This window comes from Lissotriton vulgaris, chromosome 4_1, assembly GCF_964263255.1.
Source record: "Lissotriton vulgaris chromosome 4_1, aLisVul1.2, whole genome shotgun sequence".
NCBI lineage: Eukaryota > Metazoa > Chordata > Amphibia > Caudata > Salamandridae > Lissotriton > Lissotriton vulgaris.
The window spans coordinates 1,460,709,447-1,460,729,941 of record NC_141691.1 but is presented as its reverse complement, the minus strand read 5'-3'; the positions used below and the strand labels follow the sequence as shown (position 1 = coordinate 1,460,729,941).

Here is a 20,495-nt window from a genome sequence, read left to right as displayed (position 1 = left end):
TGAAAACTTTTTTTTAAATGAAGCGTGGGCTCCTGCGCTTCATTTTCTTTAATCCCCTGGATGGGCCAGTTCCAGGGGGCAATGAAAAATAAGATGCGGGGGTTGGCATGGGCCACAGCATGGCACGGAGTGCGCCACCTCCCAGGGGCTTAATTTATAAGGAAAGTGTGGGGGGACTCCTGCACCCCCACTCAGCCCTGCTAACTGCCGCCTCCCCGGGGCTAATTATCTTAAATGCAGGGGGCCACGTGACCCCCCCCTCCCTTCACAGCCCCAGGAACGCTACCTCCCTGAGATTCTGTTCATGAAGTGTGGATTACATGGCCCCCGCAGCACTAGGGTCCGCCATCTCCCTGGGGCTATTTACACAATTAGGCATGAGGGGGCTCCTGCCCCCCCATGAAGCCCCTGTGATCACTAACTCCCCAGAGCTATCTTGAAAATAATGTGTGGGAAGGCTGAAGCCCTGGGGACCACCACCTTCCCGGGGCTATTTCAAAGATGGGAGGGAGGCCACGTGCCCTCCTCTTGGAGTGGTAAATGGCCCTGGGGGCTGCCACCACCCAGTGCTGGCTCCAGGAATGACATTGGAGTTTGCTATGGTTTGGCGGGACCAGAGTCTCACATGTGTTGTAACGGAGACCCTCAACCACACTAGTACAGTGCGCGGTATATGTTTTCTCTGCTTGTGTGGTCAGGTAGATAGTGTCATCATCAGGTCGTGATCACTTGAGTGTACGGTTCTCCAAGTGATTCACCAACCTCCACCAGGAGGGAGACTGTCTGTGTGGTTCACAGTCATAAAGCGTGACTAGTTATTAAGAATGTCTCCTGTACTGTAAGAAGAAACTTTATGAGGTCAGGACAGGGACATGATTAAAAGAAAAAGCGGTGCGTAAGTGAATTGGTAATTGGTCCACTGCACCTAGTGAGGAGTCGACATGTTTCGGCCTAAGGATTACTCTTACGATTCAGGTGGCCTACTTCAGGACCGTAGAGTGTTAGAACCCACAAAAAAAAAATAATAATACTAAAACATGAAATGAATCACAAAACTAAATATGCTAGAAAATTGCCAAATATTTGCGACTACTATAATGTGAAACATTGAAAAGAATTAAATCTATCAAGTCAGACTTGACATAATTAAACAAATGAACTAACTAAAGGTTAAACATTAAATAAACAATTGCTTAAAAAAACGTACCTACCTCCAACCTATTCCGCTACAAATCCAACAAACCAACAATGAATAAAAAAAATAAAAAATAAAACACATTCACTAAATATATTCCCAAAGCAAATGACAAATTATTACATTAAGTAAAAACATTAAACTAAACAATATTAAACACCTAAAAAAAACTTACTTGTGATATTCTGTCATATGATAATCTTGCCATCACAATATTGGTATTATGATATTGATATCCAACGATGTGTTTGTGATTACATTTTGTTGTACACCATTGAGATATTGCAATCAGCATTAAAGTAGTTGCTGTCGTTTGTTTTTTTCCAGGCTGGCAGGGTTCAGCATACTTTCGTTTTCGAATGTTGAGTAAAGCATACTGCGGTTCAAATCTTTGCAAACGGAGGGACCAATGTGATGTAACCAGGAATACAAATGGCTAGCCCAAAACACTGCAGCTGAACTTAAAGTGATAGGGGCTAGTTTAATTTTTCGTGACTGATGGAGTTCAGCTTACTTTCACCTTCTAGTGCTGATAAAGGCAATATTGCAGGCAGGGGTGGGAAGAATTTTTTATTCTGCCAGCAGAATTGGAGGAACTAGCACTGCCATATCCTCTCCTTGGCGTATAACTGGGGCACCCCCACTCCCCCCCTTCACCAGTAAGTTGGTGTAATGGAAGGTGGTAAAGATGGTTATGCGGGGACAGCGCATGCACTGTTGCGGGTGAGAGCTGCCCTTTATCGCGACTTGACACAAGTGGAGACAGTGATGGGTGCGCTTGAGAATACTGCATGGTATGACCCCTCTGTGGGAGCCACTTTGGCTTAAGGGACTATAGGGAGGTTTTTAGAATTCTCAAAGTTGATACCACACCTTTAACAATGTTCGCAACAGCAAGATTCCTCTTGTCTATGTGGTACTCCAGGTGTGCAATATAAAAAAATGCAAAATCATTAACTACTGCCCCTGGGATTGTATGTTGACTGTTGTGGGGAGCCTTTTCATTAATAATCTGTTTGGGGTGTCCCATCGTGAGTCTCATTGCATTGTATATTGAGCCAACGACGTCTGTTCTATTTTTACCCTTCTTAACATTTGTATGACTTAGTGTCCCTTGAGGACTTTTAGAAATGTAAATTTTTCTATTTTACTTGTATATGTGTAAATATGTCTTTTTATGGTTTTTAACCGATAATAAAAGCTTTTTGACTGACTGACTGACTGGCCACTTTGTCTTCACACAGAGAGCGGCATGCCCAACTTGTAGAGTTGCAGCGCTGACTTGACTACAGGGCACATCAAGCTGGGGTGCATGATGAGGGCGACAAGCCAGGCTGATTGCTGGTGTGAATGCTGAGGAGCGTGACGATTACCGCCACAGTGACCCGGTCTGTAGATTCCTGACACTGCTTGTCAATAGCTACATTGACACACATACAGAGTTTACCACCTACTATCACTCACTCTATAACACCCCCTAGGGCCATCCCGTCCTGATCCAAGAATATCTAAGATCAGTTCTGCTCCCTGCTGGTGAGCTAGCATAATGGGAAGATCTTACTGCCCTTTAATGGAAAAGGAATTCCAAGAACTGATTTGGAATACCCCAAGTGTAAAACATCGGGATTAGATGGTCTGCCTATTGAATTATATAAAGCATATGAGGCGTAACTGATCACTAAACTATTGCAGCTATACATCACCACCCTCACTGCAGGGTGGCTGCTCTCAACCCTGCGTGAGGCGCTGCTGGTCTCAAAGCCTGGGTGTGAACCCCTAGAGATATCCTCGTAAAGGCTTCTGTCAACGTTGGGCAGTGATTACAAAATATTCAGTAAGACTATAGCTGCGTGACTCCTCAAGCATCTCTCAAACCTAGTCCATTCAGATCAAAATGGGTCAATACCAATACGTCTACAATGCTTAATATCCACAGACTTCACAGTCTACTCGAGTATGCTCCAAATCATTGACCTTTTGTGCCATGTATGGTATTAGACCTACAAAAAGCATTTAATATTGTAGAGTGGGGGTACATGTTTGCGATGCTAGACACAATGGTTATTTTCATAACTCCTATACACAGAACCCACGGTAAGGATGAAAACAGGGCAACATAACTAGCCCCCCTTTCTGGTACTAGTTGCATGCAACAGGTATATCCCCTCTCTCCCCTGCTGTTTGCTCTGGCGATGGAGCTATTAGCACCAAGGCTCAGGCAAGCAGGTCAAGCCTGAGGCATACTGATGGGCAAAACAATGCATGTAGTCTCATTATACGCCAGTAACATCCTAATCTATGTTAAGGATGAAAGTTTGGGCATCACCAATATTGCAGTTATCCTAGCTGCATCCTTATCTGCTTCGGGGCTAGGAATAAATTGGTCGAAAACGTGAATTATCCAGATTGTCCCCAGCAGGGAGTTGTGGTGGGTTCACATAATCCCTTTGCTGGAAGCCCCACACTATCTGCTACCTGGACAGTAATGTTTACCACATCACTCGAGATCTTATCTACCAGGAAACCTCTTAAAATCAGTTGATTTCTCTGTCCTTAAAAGGCATTCTGGTGCTCACTTCCACTTTCGGTGGAGGGCTGAGTGTGCCATTCAAAGATGGTGATACTCATGAACCTATTGTACTATTTCCATAACGTACCGGTGAATATCCCTGTAACACCTTCTGTACATTGCATAATATGCTTGGTGGTTTTCTTTGGCACAAGGGTAGGTGTAGGGTAGCCCAGGCCAAATTACAATTCCATGTGGAGAGAGGTGGGCTCGCCCCCCCACCCCCGAACTTTGAACACGACTACCTAGTGGTAGAACTACAGTGGCCCACCCGCTGGCTGACGAGGAGCTGGACTGGCTCCTGGGTATAGAGTGCATCAATGGTGTGAAAATTGCTTCTCCTCGCACCTGCTAATGGCCTGCTGCGGAGGCCATATGATAGCATTGGGAGATCCCTGCCTTTCATGCCGGACACACATCAGAATGCCAATGGGGTTCACTTGAGCTCCATATGGGTCTTCAGAGACGCTGAGTTTGCGCGAAACCATGCCGTGCCTAATACACTGTTTTTGACTCACGCCACAATAACACATTTTGTACGCCGGTACTGGCTGGTGGAGCAACGAAAGCCCCCCACCTTTCAATTATTACAAGCACTCCACACAATGGGTCATGAAAGCCACTTAGTCAGATGGTTGCACCAGGGATTGAGGGAACATTTGGACGTTCCACTGGTATCTCTCCGCCAGAAGTGGAACAGAGACATAGCCAGGTAGCTCACGGACAGGGAGTGGGTAGTGGTTCCAGATTATCCCAAACGAGTCTCTCATAATGTCCGATTTAAATTCATACAACTCTTAATATTGCACAGGGCATACTTAACATCACATAAGATACAGGAAATGTACCTGACTGCTTCCGCAGATTGTCCTCAATGTCATCTGTCCGATGCCGATTTCACTCATATGAAATGTTCTCGGCATGTCCCTTTTTGCAAGGGTATTGTAGTGAAGTTACTGTGGGCCTAGCCCAAATATCCAAAAGCTTTTCTTGGTCCTCTATCGAAGCATGCCTCATGGTGCTAACCCCAGCTGTGGTATTGCGCTGCTTTACAGATCTTTCCCTAATATTGGCCAAAAGATTGCTCCCACAATGCTGGAAATCCCACTCAGCTCCGCGGAGGGGAGCATGGAGGTAGGAAGTCATCTGGTGGACAACCACAGAACGAGAGGCGCTGCAGCGTGAGTAATACAGAGGACTTAGGAAAAATAATATGAATGGAATGGGTCCATCTATTAGAACAATTCAAAATGTTTACCATAGCTAATCAAAGGGAATGAACACTGGGACCCACCCTAACACATCCGACCTCATTGATTGAAATGGCTGACAGTGGATTCATTACCACTGATTTATTGATCACTAGTCCTTCCCTTCCCGCCCCCCTCCCTTTCCCCTTCTCAATTACCCCACACATATATAACACATGAATCTGACAACAAGACCACGTTAGCCAAGTTTTTATTTGTTTCGAAGGGGGGAAGGAGGGCTGGAGTTGAGCACGTTGCTCATTAAAAAGTTACTCCTGGTGCATAGATGTAATAATTTGATACACAGTAATAACTGTAAATGTTTCTTTGTATGATCCAACTGTGTGAAATACAGGATTACGTGTGATGTATTAGGTAAACTTGTAATTGTATGCATAGATGCAAATGACTTACCATATCTATATGCAACATTAAAATAATATGTGTGAAAAAAAATAATATATATGGTACTTCAGAGAGCAGATAGGCTGGAAGGGAAGGGTGCTTTAAGAGTCCGCAGGTGTGGGTACCCTGGGCGATATGTTCCGGGATGGACCCTTCATCCAATTTGATCAGATGGTTGGCAATGCAGGCCTTCGGGTAGGCCACCTCTTGGCCCATAGGCAAATGGCAGTCAAATTGGATACATTGTGGGGCCTAGTGGACAGAATCTTTTGTATCCGCGGAAGGTCTCCCACAATGCCTGCTTCCAATACATACAACAAAATATCCTGCACAGGGCATACCTCACCCCGGCAAACTCCACAGAATCTGCCCTAAGGCTTCACCAAACTGCCAGCACTGCCTTGTGGCCAGAACAGACATCCTTCACATGTTCTGGAGCAGGCTGGCAAACTTTGTTTAGGGGTTACGGACACCCTTGCCAGAATGACAGGCTGTACCAACCTAAACTGTGTGGCTAGCAGTGTGAAAGGCCTTTATAGGGGCCGAAGGCCCGTGAGGGTCTGGAAGCACTTCATTGATCTGGCATTATTAATGGTATGTAGATTAATCGCTATGCACTGGAAGGATGGAGCACTGACAAGCAGCTACTCTTTAGTGGGGAAAGGCCGAAGCCACAGCACTCTGACAAGAAAAAAGTGCATGGGCTGTGGAGGCGGCCCATTGTGGCAGACTGGGAAGATCTATTAATCACCCTTCAGGGACCAAGAGGCCTTTCTACCGCATTGGACGGATCATTAGCATGCTGTAATAGCTCATTGGAGCCAGTCCGACTGTATCGAACCCTCTTACGCCCATTCCCTACATAGGTGGGTCATAGCTGTGACAAACCTACATTATGCCGTGGGTAAAAGGCTGGCTCGGGACCCAGCATACCTTGGTGGATATCAGAGGCGGTCAACGCGCCACTACTGCATATTGAATGTTATTCTTTCAGCTTCTCCAATCAGCCTGGCTCACAGTTTAAAGTTTTTTGCTTTTGTGGAACATGCACCTCCTGATTGATACCACTTTGTGTACAAGGATATGGGGCTCTCTCTCACTTAATGCTCGTAATGATGTTGTCAAAAGGATTGCATGGTCCGATGCACTCACTGTACTATTAATGATAAAATTCCAATAAATACGTAAAACAAAAAATCATTACTAATAATAAATGTAGAAATTGTCTATGAAGAAATTCTAGAAGGTCAGGACAATACCTCCTTATGTAAATTAGAAAAGCAAGTGTCTCTGGCTTTGAAGAAAATTATTGGGCTTGCATGGAGGGTTGGGAACAGTAGGGAAAAATGAGGCGGGCTACTCCGCTCTTGTGCTTTTGGGGCACCAACCAATCAAGTGCTTTGTCTCACGCTCACGTGTAGGGTGTCAGTTTGGCTTGGTTCTGGGACACAATCTCATAATGCGCACCCTCCCCTAAGCGCCTTGAGACCCTCTGGGTGAGTAGTGCGCTATACAAATTTCTGAACTTGAACTTGAACTATAAGGGCCTACTGAACTGTTGCTTGTCTGCTTTGAGGGGTTTAGGGTGTGAGAGTGTACTTGAAAGATTGTGTAGTTTTTGCTTAGGTTGGTGAAGGTTGTCATATACCCTAAATCCTGTACCTTGCTGTCCTTATGGGTAAGAACTTCAGCTCCCCACCTAGGCATAGTAAGAACCATGCAAATGATATAATACCATAATATATATGGCCAATGTATATGGCTGCCCACAGCACAGCAGTGCTCTGGCTGGCCTGCAGTTAGAAGGCATTGCAGTAACACATGGCATTGGAAAGTGTCTTTGCCATGTAGTATAGTGTTTATATATTAATAAAACCAATCAAAAGTGTACTTTACAAGCTCACGTGGCAGGGTGGCTAATCCATAATAAAAGTGGCGAGTGTACCCTCGTAGTGACTCCAGACCTACAAGCTATTTCACTCTGTTGGTTCATCCATGTTTTTCTTTAAGAGAGGCCTAGATGTGATTAAAAGTTTGTATTATACATCTCCACTTAAGAAACTGCTATAAAGCGTATTCAAAGTTATTTCCTACTTAATTTCACAAATTTACTTTGATGGTTTTCAGAGTTTTTTAAAACACTTGAGTGGATAAGTAACTTTACAAAAATGTGCTCTTGGCTGTCTGAGTCAGAACTGGTTTAAAACCAGTTCTGTCACTCATCATTCCTCTGGAGTTGGATTATATGGCTTCGGCTGGAAGAGTTAATAGTCTTAGCGCAGAAGACAGTGGCCTTTCACTGAGCCCAGGAAGGACAGAGAGGCGTTAACTCTTGTCCACTTAGCAAGGATTAGCTATCTACGAGTGGACAGTTAGCAAAAGAGGGGTCAGCTTAAGCACAATCTCTTAAATAGGAGATCTCAAGAAGGACTTCTTCTGCTCTTTTACAGAACCATTCTACACAGTCATGCGCAGTCACAATGGTTGAGAGAACAGTTTGGACCCCGTGAGATGGGAGGAGAGCTCATCTAAATAGGTAAATGAAAAAGGAGCTCAAAATAGGCCTGTCTGATGGAAGAAGGGTTGTGCTATCTTGCAAAGGGGTTCTTGGGTAATTTTATAGTAAGGTAAAGAGGAGATGCTGCAAAAGGAAGTGGGGAAACTGTGAGAAATATTTAAGGTTGGGTGGTAGAATTTCTCACATCACTGGGCGACGAGTACACCCGATATGTCTGGTACCTTAACCTCCAGCTTCTAAGGACTTTCCTGAACCTGGGAAGACTCCATAGGAAGAAGACGGCCCTGCTGGAATATAGAGGACTACTGATTCATGAATGCTTCTGGAAAACAAGGACTCACTCTAGGACTTACCTCTCCTGGTGGCATCAAGAGACCGGAACTACTCTCCAAGAGTCAAGAGACTAGCTTTCTATTTACTTGCTTAAGAGACACAAAAAGCAGAAGGATTGCCAATCCAACAGGGCCCAGCTGATGACAGAGGACTGTACATTGCAAGGAATCTGGCTAGAGAAAGAACAGATTCCTGGAAGCCTACCCTGAGGAGCTAGGGGCTAACAAGCTGACCAGAAACAGTTTTCGCAATAGTTGGATAAAAGTTTGATTTGGTCATAATTTTTGCCTACAGAGGACTGGGACAAGGTGCTAAGGTTTGCACATAACACTTGCAATTTAGGCAGGCAAAAAAACAGGACTGTTCCCCTCTGAACATTTTGCCATACTGAAATCAAGTTCAGCTTGGATCTTGTGGTAAAGGCCTGTGGCCTCTTAGAGCCGTCTGACCTGCTGCAGGATTTTGACCTCCAAAAACGTGTGACTGAGCCTAAAGGTAAAACGCAGGACTGAGGAAGAAGGAAAATCTATCCAACTGGTGAAGCATCCCTAGTGGGAGTTGTTAGAAATGGGGGTCTCTAGTTGGCAAGGGTTTGCACCTTTGTCAAAGTAGAAACCCTTCTTCCTAGTCAAGATAAGGGATTACAGTCCTAAAATAACCCCTGCTCACCCCTTTGGTAGCTTGGCACAAGCAGTCAGGCTTATCTTACAGGCAGTGTGTAAAGCATTTGCACATAACCAACAGTAATACAGTGTAATCACTACAAAAGGACACCACACCAGTTCAGAAAAATAGCCAATGTTTTTATATACCAGACCAAAAATGAGAAGAATCCACAATACAGTACTTAAAAATCTACAGTTATCAAAATACGCTTTAAAAACAGTTCCTTGATGTCGATAGCTCCATCCGGGGCTATCACGGCGTCGAGAGCAAACAAATCCTAGAAGTTCAGGCTGGTCGCGGCGTCACGGACCAGCTACGGTGTCGGGAAGACCCGTAAACAGTATCTGTTAGTGATGCAGGGTGCTGAGACACTTGAAATCACTCGCGTTGCAGGTCAAGCTCCTTTTTGTTGGGATCAGGAGCGCTGGTGTCAGGGGACGTCGGATGCTGCTGTGTGAAGTGCAGCAGTGCGGTGCCCTTAGGTCGCTGTGGGAGCCGCGGCTTGGTGGCGGCGTCAGGTGGCGTCTCCAGGGAGACCAGGGTCGCGGTGCGAGGTGAAGGTGGTGCTCGTCACGGTGCTGGCAGGTCACGGTGTAAGCCGTGTCGTCGTCGTTGCTGAAGCGATGTTGTCGGCTGACGAAGGAGAATCGATGGTGCCAGCATCGGTAGGCCAAGGCTGCGGTGCGGGATGAGGGTGGTGCGTTGTGTAACTTTACGAGCGGTGCCCTCGAACCATGGTGCAAGCAGCTGCATCAATTTTGGCATGGAGCGGCTGCGTCGGGGAGGCCAAGGCGTCGTCGTGAAGCCAGGTGGTGCGGAGTGCGGCTCGGTGGCGGCGTCAGCAGGTGAGACTGGGGTTGCGTTGTGGCAGTGCTCTCTGCAGTTCCCAGGCTTCAGTGTGAAGCAAGGCTGTGTGGAGTGCGGTGCCCACTGGTCCCGGTGCTCGGTGGCGGTGTCAACAGGCATCGTCGGTGAGACCAGGGTCGTGGTGTGGCATTGCTGCGGTGCCTTCAGGACAAGCAGTCGGTAGTGGCTTCGTAGACGTTGTCAAGTTGCTTTTCTTCTGTCGCAGCACAAAACAGACAGTCCCCAGTGCTGAGGGCAGAAGAGCTTGAAGTCTTTGCTGTTCCTGAGGCTTCTTGAACAAGGGGGCAAGCTCTACTTCAAGCCCTTGGAGAAACTCACAAAAGTAGATTGCACAAAGAACAGTCCAGTCCTTTCACTTAAGTAGATTGCATAAAGTTCAGTCCAGTCCTTTCACTGCCCAAGACAGAAGCAGCTAATGTAGGTTAACACAGCAAAGCACACAGCAAAGTGGTAGTCCCCCCTCACAGCTTCTCCAGCTCTTCTTCTTGGCAGTCTTCTTGATCCAAAAGTGCTCTAAAGTTCAGGGGTCTGGGCCCCAGTATTTGCTTACAAAAATCCTTTGATCATCTAAGCAGAGGGTGTCTGTGCCCAGCCAGAACCAGTTCTGCCTTCTCTGGTGTGATTTCCCACCAGGGGTGGAGACAGCATTGTCAGAGGCAGACCAGGCCCTTTGAGGTGCAAGGAAATCTTCTCCCTCTTCCCCCATTGCAGCCCAGGTCTATTCAGCCCTTCCCTGACCTACCTAGACTATCGGGAGCCACCCTTGCTTCCTAGGTATCTGTCGTCCAAATCCCAGACAGGCAATCCACATTCCAGCAGAGGAACATGGAATTACTGAGCAAGAAAATACCTACTTCCTAAAAGTGGTATTTTCAGACACAGAAAGTAAAAATCACCCTTACTAAAAGATGCATTGTTAGATTCTGAGTTCAGGCATACAACATTTTATTTTCCCACCTAGTTCCCAGGGCAGTTATGTTTATAAGATGTAATAAACAAACTTCCCATTCTGTCCTATGGGGGTGGAACAGGTAGCCTTGCAATAGTGAAAAACGAAATGGGCTGTAATTCAATTTCAGGACATGCCACACACACCAGGGCATGTCCTACCTTTCACATACACTGCACCCTGCCCACAGGGTTACTTTGGGCCTACCTTAGGGGTGCCTGACATGTAAGAAAAGGAAGGTAAGGAACTGGCCAGTGTGTGCACCGGGCAAATTGACATGACAGGTACAAACTGCACGCAGACTCTGCAATGGCAAGTCTGAGGTACCTTTTCCGGGTTACCCACGCGTAGCATTTGGTTCCCAGGCCCTGGCACACTCAGTGCACTTTACTAGGGGCAGACAAGAAAACCAAACAGCCAATCATGGAAACACCAATCCATAACATAGTTTACCACAGGAGCACTTGCACTTTACCACTGATCAACTGTGCGAAAAGTGCGCAGAAACACTACACCAGCAAAAACAGAGTCAAAACCGGGAGGGCAGAAAGAAAAAACTCAGGGGAAACATGCCAAAAGATGCCAAGTCTAACGAGTGAAATCCTGATTTGTCCCTCCTGGAGCTTTTGACAAGAAGACCAACAGCTTCAGATGGAGCTGGATGATGATTTTACAGCCTTGTTACTTGCACCACTGAAATATTTTGACTTCTATTTAAAAGACAATTTCCAACTTTAAACTCTTTTACAGGGAGGGCCTGTTTGGTGTATCTGACCTCTCCTACATCACTATTATTCTGAAATTAACCAAGGTATCTGTCAACTGCAAACTGTTGTTTTACCATTTTACTTTACTTTTTCTAGGAGTAATTTGCTGTAATCCTTAAACTGTATTCATGATCTTGGTGTTTTTTACTCATTAAGGTTTCCTTATATTTTCTACATTTTATTGTGGTATGTTCTTCACTTCATTTCACTGTTGGGACCAGTTGAACACAACATGCACTTCTCTATGGATTGCCTGCAGCTTGTGTTGTAGTTACCCTGGGTTGAACAGAGATTCTCTTAGACCTGTGCCTTAAGCAGACTGTGCTTAGCAATTGAATAGGGGTCACTCCCCTCCCATATTATTAACACAATTTATGACTTAGTTGTTACTTCAAGCAGAGAGGATTCCTACTCAGTCTGCTGTGCTGATTAAGCAGAGAATAATGTGTAACACCCATCACCACCTTTAAAGTGGTCGGGATATAGTGAGCTGTTTGGTAGTGCTCTGTATTCTTTAGCTGGCAGATGCATCAAAGTTATGTTTTGCGAGTCCTTAATAGCGAATTTTAAGGAATCGCTATTAAAGACTCGCAAAACGGGATGCATGTAGGAATCGCAATGTTATTAGCGATTCCTACTGATTCCTTATTTGCGATTCGGTAATAGCTAATCGCTAATAAGGAATGGCTTTCCCATTCTTTTAATCCAATTTATGAAGCCACAGAAAGGCTTTGCATAGCCTCATAAATCTTGAGTGAGGTAACGCAGCACAAATTGCTGCATCACCTTACTCTGCGCCCAGGAGGCGTTCCATGGGCATTGCAGTGGATTTTCCACGCAACACCCATGAATTTTGACACTGCCCCAGATTTACCAAATCATGCAGACCTCAAGAAGCACAAATCCGTAAGCCTATCAAGTTGAGGCATAATGAGGCGAAATATGTTTATTTCTTCTTGTTCTTTTCTCTTTCTATGTGTGCTGCATTGGTTGGCACACATAGGAAGAGGAAAACACCTCTTAGGGTTGTTTTAATGCAGGAAGGTGTGCCGTCATGCACAAAAACAAGTGTGCATGCAATGGAGGCATCCTTGCACCATGGTGCAAAGATGCCTACATTGGCGCTATGCAACTAGAACACAGGCTGTTAGGTCGACGGCGTTTCGATCCGGATTGAGTTAATCAGAGTGTCGCAGCGTTCACAACTGCCTTGACTCGTGAACGCCGCGACACGCTGATTAACTCAGTGCACACAGAGCACGGCTGATCCCTACGTCTGGTGAGAGCGCTGAGGTATCCAGCAAGCTCCTCCCCGCAGCCCAGAATCGACTCATTCTGAGGCTCCTAAAGTTGCCCAGAGATCCCCTCCAATTGTTGGTTGCAAGGATTCTACTCAACCAGGATCCTCCCAGCACTCCTTCATTCAGACAACCAGTCCTGATGATGATCCGAACTAATCCGGATCGAAACGCCATCGACCTAACAGCCTGATCAATAAGCGCACCTCTTCCTTGTGGCTCTACATTCAAATTAAATCAACTGTGCCCACTGTGATATCACACTGTCACATGCGCCGTTAAGCCACTCACTGTAAATAGTTTGCACCTTATGCACTGTGCGCCACCAACGCTGTTTACTTTTCACTTGCGTCGCCACTTGCACTTTTTATACACGTTTTCTGCACCAAGTTCCTCGTGGTTGTCATTACAATCTATGCAGTGCTGTTCTTAACTGTATACGTCCGACCTTGGAACTAATGTAACCATATAAAGATGAGTAACTATCTTTTGACTAAAAAACGAGTAATCTCCTTCTTGTCCACTCAAGTAATGCTATGTGCATGCTATCTATAATTGTCTATCGACTCCCACCTTTCAGGACACTGTGTTCTAGTTGCATCTTACCTACCCAGTCCTGACTTGGTCTATGGGTTATACTCCTGTTTATTTTACTACATTGGCGCTAGGCTTCCGAAACCGCGCTAGCACGGGGAGAAAGGACAAGAATACAACGTATTGCATAAATATGGTGGATTCCTGCCTTTTGACTTTGGTGTAGGGCAACTCAGCAAGGTGCCTTACTGTGCTGCCCAATGCTAAAATTCCTTGAGGTAGGGCCTAGATTTGCAGTTTCTGGACGTCCCTTGAGATCAGGAACCAAGTCTCCCTGTGCATCACCTCTCACATCTTGCCAACATTTTGGGTACATCGAGGTAGGCTGAACACCAGTTTGGAGAAAAATATAAAACTTGGATATTTGTATTTTCTGGACACTAGATAACTACTTTTAAAAAATGATGGTTCCTAATAATACTAATCAGCCGAAGTAAGAAAGACAAACCATTAGGGTCTGTTTTACAACCATTATTACAGACACGTTTCCTAATTGGTCGATGTTTCTGCAACTCACAGTATGGGAGATGCACGGCTACGCCTTGTAGATAGTACATAATGTCCTTACATGAGATCTGATGTGAGAAATGCATAGAAAATACGAGCTACTGAAAACAATTACTGCCATAGGAAATTGATGTAAAACATCACTTACCTTCGAAAGAAAGAAGAATGAATGCCTCATCCCCTTTTATAAAGTCTCTACTTCTTACTCTGCTATGTGTGATGAATGCAGAAGTGCCTTTTCCAGGACCCCTGAAATATGTTGTTCCATCGGGGAACGTTTGAGGTGATCCCACAGTGTCAGGTTTGTCCCAGAAAAATGTACCACTCTCTAAAAACAGAAAAAAATATTTCAGTACGCAAAAAATGGCAGTCGTTATATTACTATACATTCCTAGCACACATTATTTATTGCAAAGAACAAAATGTGACTCCTTGTATAGGTTTATCATTAAAGAGATTCAATTCTGCACGACAGTCATCCTTGCATATTGTGCTCAATACTTAATAATAATGGAGCCATTAAAGGCCAACTACCTCTTTTATCTTAAATGTTCAACACACATCCTAATGGCTCTGATTGGTTAAGTGCTATGGTATAGAGTTTTACTATCTAGGGTACCTTGTTAGAGGCTAGAACAATGTTCTCGTTAAATATTATACAAAGCATGAGAAAATTACAAACACTCTCTAAGAGAAGGGCTCTAATCCTGAATTACTTTGCAATGAGTTTTGAAAAACAAATCATGGGCAATTCTTCATTGGTTTGAATTTCACTCTGATTTTAATCATGGCAAATAAGCAAAATTGGAAAAAATAAATCAAGTGTAATAAGCAGTAGAAAGGCACAGCACATGATAATATCACTAGATTGAAAAATTTTAAACTTCAACAAAAATGAAGACTGTTTACCGTCAGATATTCTGTTTTTTTTTCTGAGTAGAACATGTTATTATTTTTAATATAATCTCATGGACATTACATACAATGGGTAAGATATCTTCATCGAATGACCAAAGTAAATATCAGTTCTGTCAGAAATTGGGGGGCATATGTACAAGGGGATAACGCCACCAGGACGTCACTTTTAGTGACGTTCTGGTGGCGTTATCCCTTTCTCCAAACTTCCACTGTGGCGTTAAGCCACATTTTATGGCTTAATGCCGCCTTGTAAATACGGCCCCTTAGTACACATCATTTAGTGTGAAAGGGGTGTGCAATGGGTGTTACTGTTGGTGTTCCAACACAACACCCTTTGCTTTTTGACTCTGCCCCAGATTTACAAGGAAGTGTAAATCTGTGGCAGCACCAAAAGCCAATGCCATGCAAAAGCAGGCGTTAATATGGTGCACTATGAGAAATGCTTTTTTAGGCAGCTAAATTTAGCCCTAGCACTAGGAAAAAAAGCAGGGGTGAGCCGTATTGTATTAAATACGGGGCATCACTGCTTTTTGAAAACGTCGGAGCGTGGCGCTGCCAAATTTGGAGTAGCTCCGTGCTCTGACATTTTCTAGTAAATATGCCACTGGGTTGATGGTTGAGGGGTTGTGAACCCTTCTCAAGCAACACCCACAATCCTGTCAGGGTGAACCACAAATAGTCACTAAATTAGCCTGTGCTTAAGCCTCCGGTAGCTTGGCACTAAAGCAGTCAGGTTTAACTTAGAGGCAATGTGTAAAGTATTTGTGCAGCATCTAAACAGTAATAAAGTGGAAACACAACACAAGAAAAACCCACACCAATTTTGAAAAATAGGCAAAATGTTATATCTTATTTGACACCAAATGACTAAAATCTAATCAATAGAACTGGAAAAATGCAATTTTAAAGTCTTAGGTACAAATAGTGCCAAGAAGCGCAAAGCACCAACTATGGTTATCTGGTCGCCTTGGATCGGTAAAAAGTCACACGTTCGGGCTGATTGCATAGGAATACCAGCAGGATAAAGGGAACAGGTTAGTCCCACTGAGAATTGTACCATATGTCCTTGATGTGTAACGATGTGTCGTGCTGCGTCAGTACCGATGAGGAGCTGTGCGTGCTGAGATGTGAGGTCCTCTGTCTAGATGCCTTGCACAATGTCAGTGCAGATGAGGCCACCGATCAGGAGCTGCGAGGTGGTGTGATGCAAGGTCCTGAGTTGTGTTGCTTCGCACAGCGCCCCTTCTAAGGGAACTCACAGTTGGTTCAGGAAGAGCACACTGATGTCAGCCAAGGGTCCAGGACCTGGGGGTGTCTCTTGGGATCAGGACTCACTCCAGCAAAGGCCAGCACCAGGGGAAAGGCAGGTCCAGTTGAGTTTTGACAACCAGTTGGAAGCAAGGCAGGTCTCTAGAGCTTGGTATGTCCCTATAACAGAACAGTCAGCCAGTACTTGGAGTCACTTTGGTAGTTCTTGTTTCAAGGAGCAGGTCTTCCTTCCTCAGGCAGCAGGGCAGTCCATCTTGCAGCACGACAGTCCTTTCAGCAGCAGAGCAGTCCTTCTTCTGAGTCTTCTATATGACTGGAAGTGATCTGATGAGTGAGTCTGAGGGTCCTACCTTTATATCTGTTGCTAGCTTTGAAATAGGAAAAGCTTTTGGAGTTCCTCCCTGCCCTCCCAGAGATGTGTTTACAATGTCCTGCCCCTCTGCCCTGGTCCCAGTGTGTCAGCAGTCACAATAGGCTAGTGTGAAGTTCTTTGTGGGTGAGTTGAGGCAGTGTCTTTGAAGTGCTAATGTGACAGGAGGCAGCTTCTCCCCATCTTTAAGTGAGGGAGGCCCATAGTACTTACACCCAGGCCATTTACACAGAAAGGCCAAGCACTTTAGCACTGGAAAGCAGTGGTTAAGTCTGCATAGTTGTAAAGCCAGAAAAAACTAAGGGCCTGATTTGGGTCTTGCCAGATGGGATATGCGGTCACAAACATGATGGATATCCTGTCTGCCGTATTACAAGGGCCCTAGAAAGTAATGCACTTGTAATATGGCAGTCGGGATATCTGTCACATTTGTGATTGAGTCTCCCATCAGCCAAGATCTAAATCAGGCACTAAGTCTGCTTAAAAAAGGCTGAAAGGCAAAAAGTTGGGGGGAAACCACACCAAGGATGTCAGGTCCAGCACTGAGGAATGGTAATTTAAAACCCTCTTTAATGTTAATGTCAGGTTTCAGAAAATGCCACTTTAAGAAAGTAGCCATTTTCTTGTCTTAACCATTTGGTGCCTGTTGACTGGGACACATGACCAGGTGTAGCTGGCAGTTTGTTTCACTGTCTGGTAGCCATACACAAAGAACAAGAGCCATAGGTATTGCCAGGATGCACCATCTCTGACTTGATGAGAGGGCAAACTGTCACCTACCATACTTGCACATCACAAAGGCTTTGCCTGAGCACAGTCATAAAATGTTTGTCACTAGTTTCTTGTCTCCCCAGACAAGCTAGGGCCAGGGCAGGGGACGCTTGACGTCAAGGGGGTGGATACTTTCAAAATCGACTCCTATTTCAAGTAGGCACCAAGTGTAAATATTGGACCCCAATACCCTACCCTTCAGTACACTACAGGACCTGCGGATGCTACAGAAGAAGGACTACTGTGGTGCTTTGCTGCCAGAAAGACTGCCACTTTGCTGTCCGCTGCCCTACTACCCCCTGCCCTGCTTGATGAGAAGGAAGATGGGACCTGCACCCTTCATCCCAGGCTGAAGTGAATCTAAAGGTCAGCCAGCTGTCCACTTGTTGTGAGCCACAGGGACATAACAAGCTCCAGGTGCTCCCTGCAACTGCTCAGCTGCCCTGTTGCTTGGACCAGCTTCTGGACCTTCTGGCCCCTGCTAGATTGAATCCCAGAGCACCAAATGGTGCTCCATAGGTCCTGGACCCTTGGTGTGTCCTCAGTTCAGCTGCCTTCAAGTTTTGGGCTCTTCGTGAATGGGAATGGTCCAGTTCATGCCAAGATCTTGCCGCTGTGACTCCTGCCAATGCGAAGTTCTTGGGAACCCTACTCATCACATCACAATGACCGTCAATGATGCCCGGAAGCACGAGATCTGCACTTTGCATTACAGCATTGACAGCTTGGGGTGGTCACTAACGCAAAGCTCCAACACGACTGTCTGCAATACACAGCAGGATCTTCGCGCGACAGCAATGACAGCCCGCAATGCCTGGACTTACCTTCGTGCTACATTGACGACCATTCTTGATGCTCTCAGTGCTCCTCACATCCCTTTCACTGTAATGTAACTCATCATGCTGGACTTTGAAGGTAACCTTTACAGCAGATCTAACATGATCCCTGTATCCAGCCCGTACTTCATCACAGTTGACGGGGTCGGACTGGGATAGAAAATAGGCCCGGGCACCAAAATTAACGCTCCCATCAGTGAATTAGAAAGTTTTAAAAAATGACCCTTACTTGCAAATTGATGAAATCATTAACTTGTAAAGACACACTCTTTATATGTTTTGGCAGGTATGGACTACTGCATGGATTTGAATTTGCTACAGGCAATGTGTGTTTAACACAAGAGAAATCAACAATAAAAATCGTCCCAGAAGACCATATCCAGGCACACAAGCAGATTAAAAACCAGCCCACAAACTGACCTCTCGGATCAGGCCATCAGGCACTGTGTGATTGCCCTGTAGACCTGTATGACACTGGCAGTCGGCCTGAACTTGTAACTTTCACCTGGTTTTGTTTTACACAACCAGATAACCGTAATTTAGACATTACCTGAAATCTTTAAAGTTACATATTTCCAGTTCTACTGATTGGATTTTTGTCATTTTGATATACAATTACTCATTACATGTTCCTCTATTTTTCTAAATTGATGTGAATTTTTTCTTGTGTTGTGTTTTCACTTTATTACTGTTTGAAGTGCTGCATACTTACCTTACACCTCGTTTTTAAGTTAAGCCTGACTATTTTTGTGACAACAACAAATTTGTGTTTTTCACTACCAGGACATGCATAACTTAAAAGTATTTGTCCAACTTTTTAAATACTCTGAACCCTGCTCTATAGCTGTTTAGGGCCTGCCCTAGCCGGGATTTGTATGTAGGGGGGGTGGAACTCTCAGAATTTGAATTCATGTAATTCCACGGAGTTGCATAAAAAATCTGCAACATTTTGCAGAGGTTCACCAATGGGTGGAAATAGGCACATTATGTTGCTTGCGTTGTGATTTAGCGCCAGGAACGCATTCCATGCTGAAACATCAGTGCATCTACTAGAGGTGATTTTGCTGGCGTTCCATTAGATTTTCTACTTGAGCGACAGCCTTTTGACTGCGAATGGTCATTACTGCCTGCATTAGGAAAATCTTACTGGATGTTCTCCTAGCGAACCGAAATCGCACTACAGTATGGCAAATCTCACTTGCCAACTTACTGCCCTGGAGCAGCGCGAGGGAACACTTCGGTCATGTGGCAATTGCCAGAATTTTGCCTAAAGTTCACATTTTAAAAGTAACGTCAAGTCACCAAAATTACACCGGCGGAATGAAACATTTCGCTTCCCCCTACTTGTATGTATTAAAAAGGGAGGTTTAGGCTGGGCAAAGGGTTTATTTTGACAGGTTGAAATGGCAGTTTGAAACTGCACACCAAGCTGCACTGGCAGGTCTGAGACATGTTTGAAATCCTACTTACGAGCGTGGCACATTGACTGCTGCAGGTCCACTGGCAGCATTTATTTTAAAGAGCCTGAGTACCTGTAGTACCACTTGACTATGGTCTTATAAGTAAATGAAATGTGCCTATTGAGTGTAAGACAATTTTACCATGTTTAAAGGAGAGAGCACAAGCACTTTAGCATTGATTATCTGTGGTAAAGTGCACAGATTTTTAAAAGTCAACAAAAAACGTTCCAAAAACAGGAGGGTTGAGGCAAAATGTTTGTGGATATCCATGCAGCGGGGGGGCAATTCCAAGCACTTCCATATCTAGAACAATCCCTGGTGCACATATCATGTTCGCAAAAACAAAATAATAAAACCATTTGATAAGTATGTGGCAACAAAATAATCTTCTACTCTAACATGGCAAACTTTAACCCCTCCTGAATACGTGTTGTAGCAATTTTCTGATTAGAATTATACAGCCTGATTTATCAAGCCGAAATCGGCTCGCAAAGGGCCAGATTCTGAGATTCTGGCCCTTTGCGAGCTCTATTTTTGCATTTGGGATTCATCATCCCAAATGCAAAAATCGGTAATAGCGATGTCGCAATTTTGCGAGGAATTACATTTAAGGAATCTCTATTTGAGATTCCTTAAATGCAATTCATCATCCATTAAAAAATTGTGAATTCGCAATTTCGGCCCGCTATTTACCGCGAGGTCAAACCTCGTGGTAAATAGCGAAAACTTAGAAAAATGCTTTTAAAAGCATTTTTCTAAGTTGCATGTTGCACACACACATGTCCTTTGGACATGTGTGTGCGCAACACCTGTTTCAATTTGCATTTAAGGGGTGCTACAGGGTGTCCTTTGGACACCCCTGGCACCCTTTAAATCGCTATCTTATTTGCGATTAGCTAATTGCTAATCGCAAATAAGGAATACTCCTAATTCATTCCTATGGGCCTTTTGGC

The 20,495-nt window shown here is 44.7% G+C and overlaps 1 protein-coding gene across 2 annotated transcripts in view; it reads right to left on the bottom strand.

Annotated features, from left to right (window-relative positions):
- MEP1B (meprin A subunit beta) overlaps positions 1-20,495 on the bottom strand; it is a 318,018-nt gene that overhangs the window by 38,690 nt on the left and 258,833 nt on the right. For both annotated transcript variants that reach the window (XM_086965693.1, XM_086965692.1), the window contains one exon: positions 14,067-14,246. In XM_086965693.1, the coding sequence (XP_086821819.1) occupies positions 14,067-14,246 (180 nt within the window). The remainder of the gene's footprint in view (positions 1-14,066; positions 14,247-20,495) is intronic.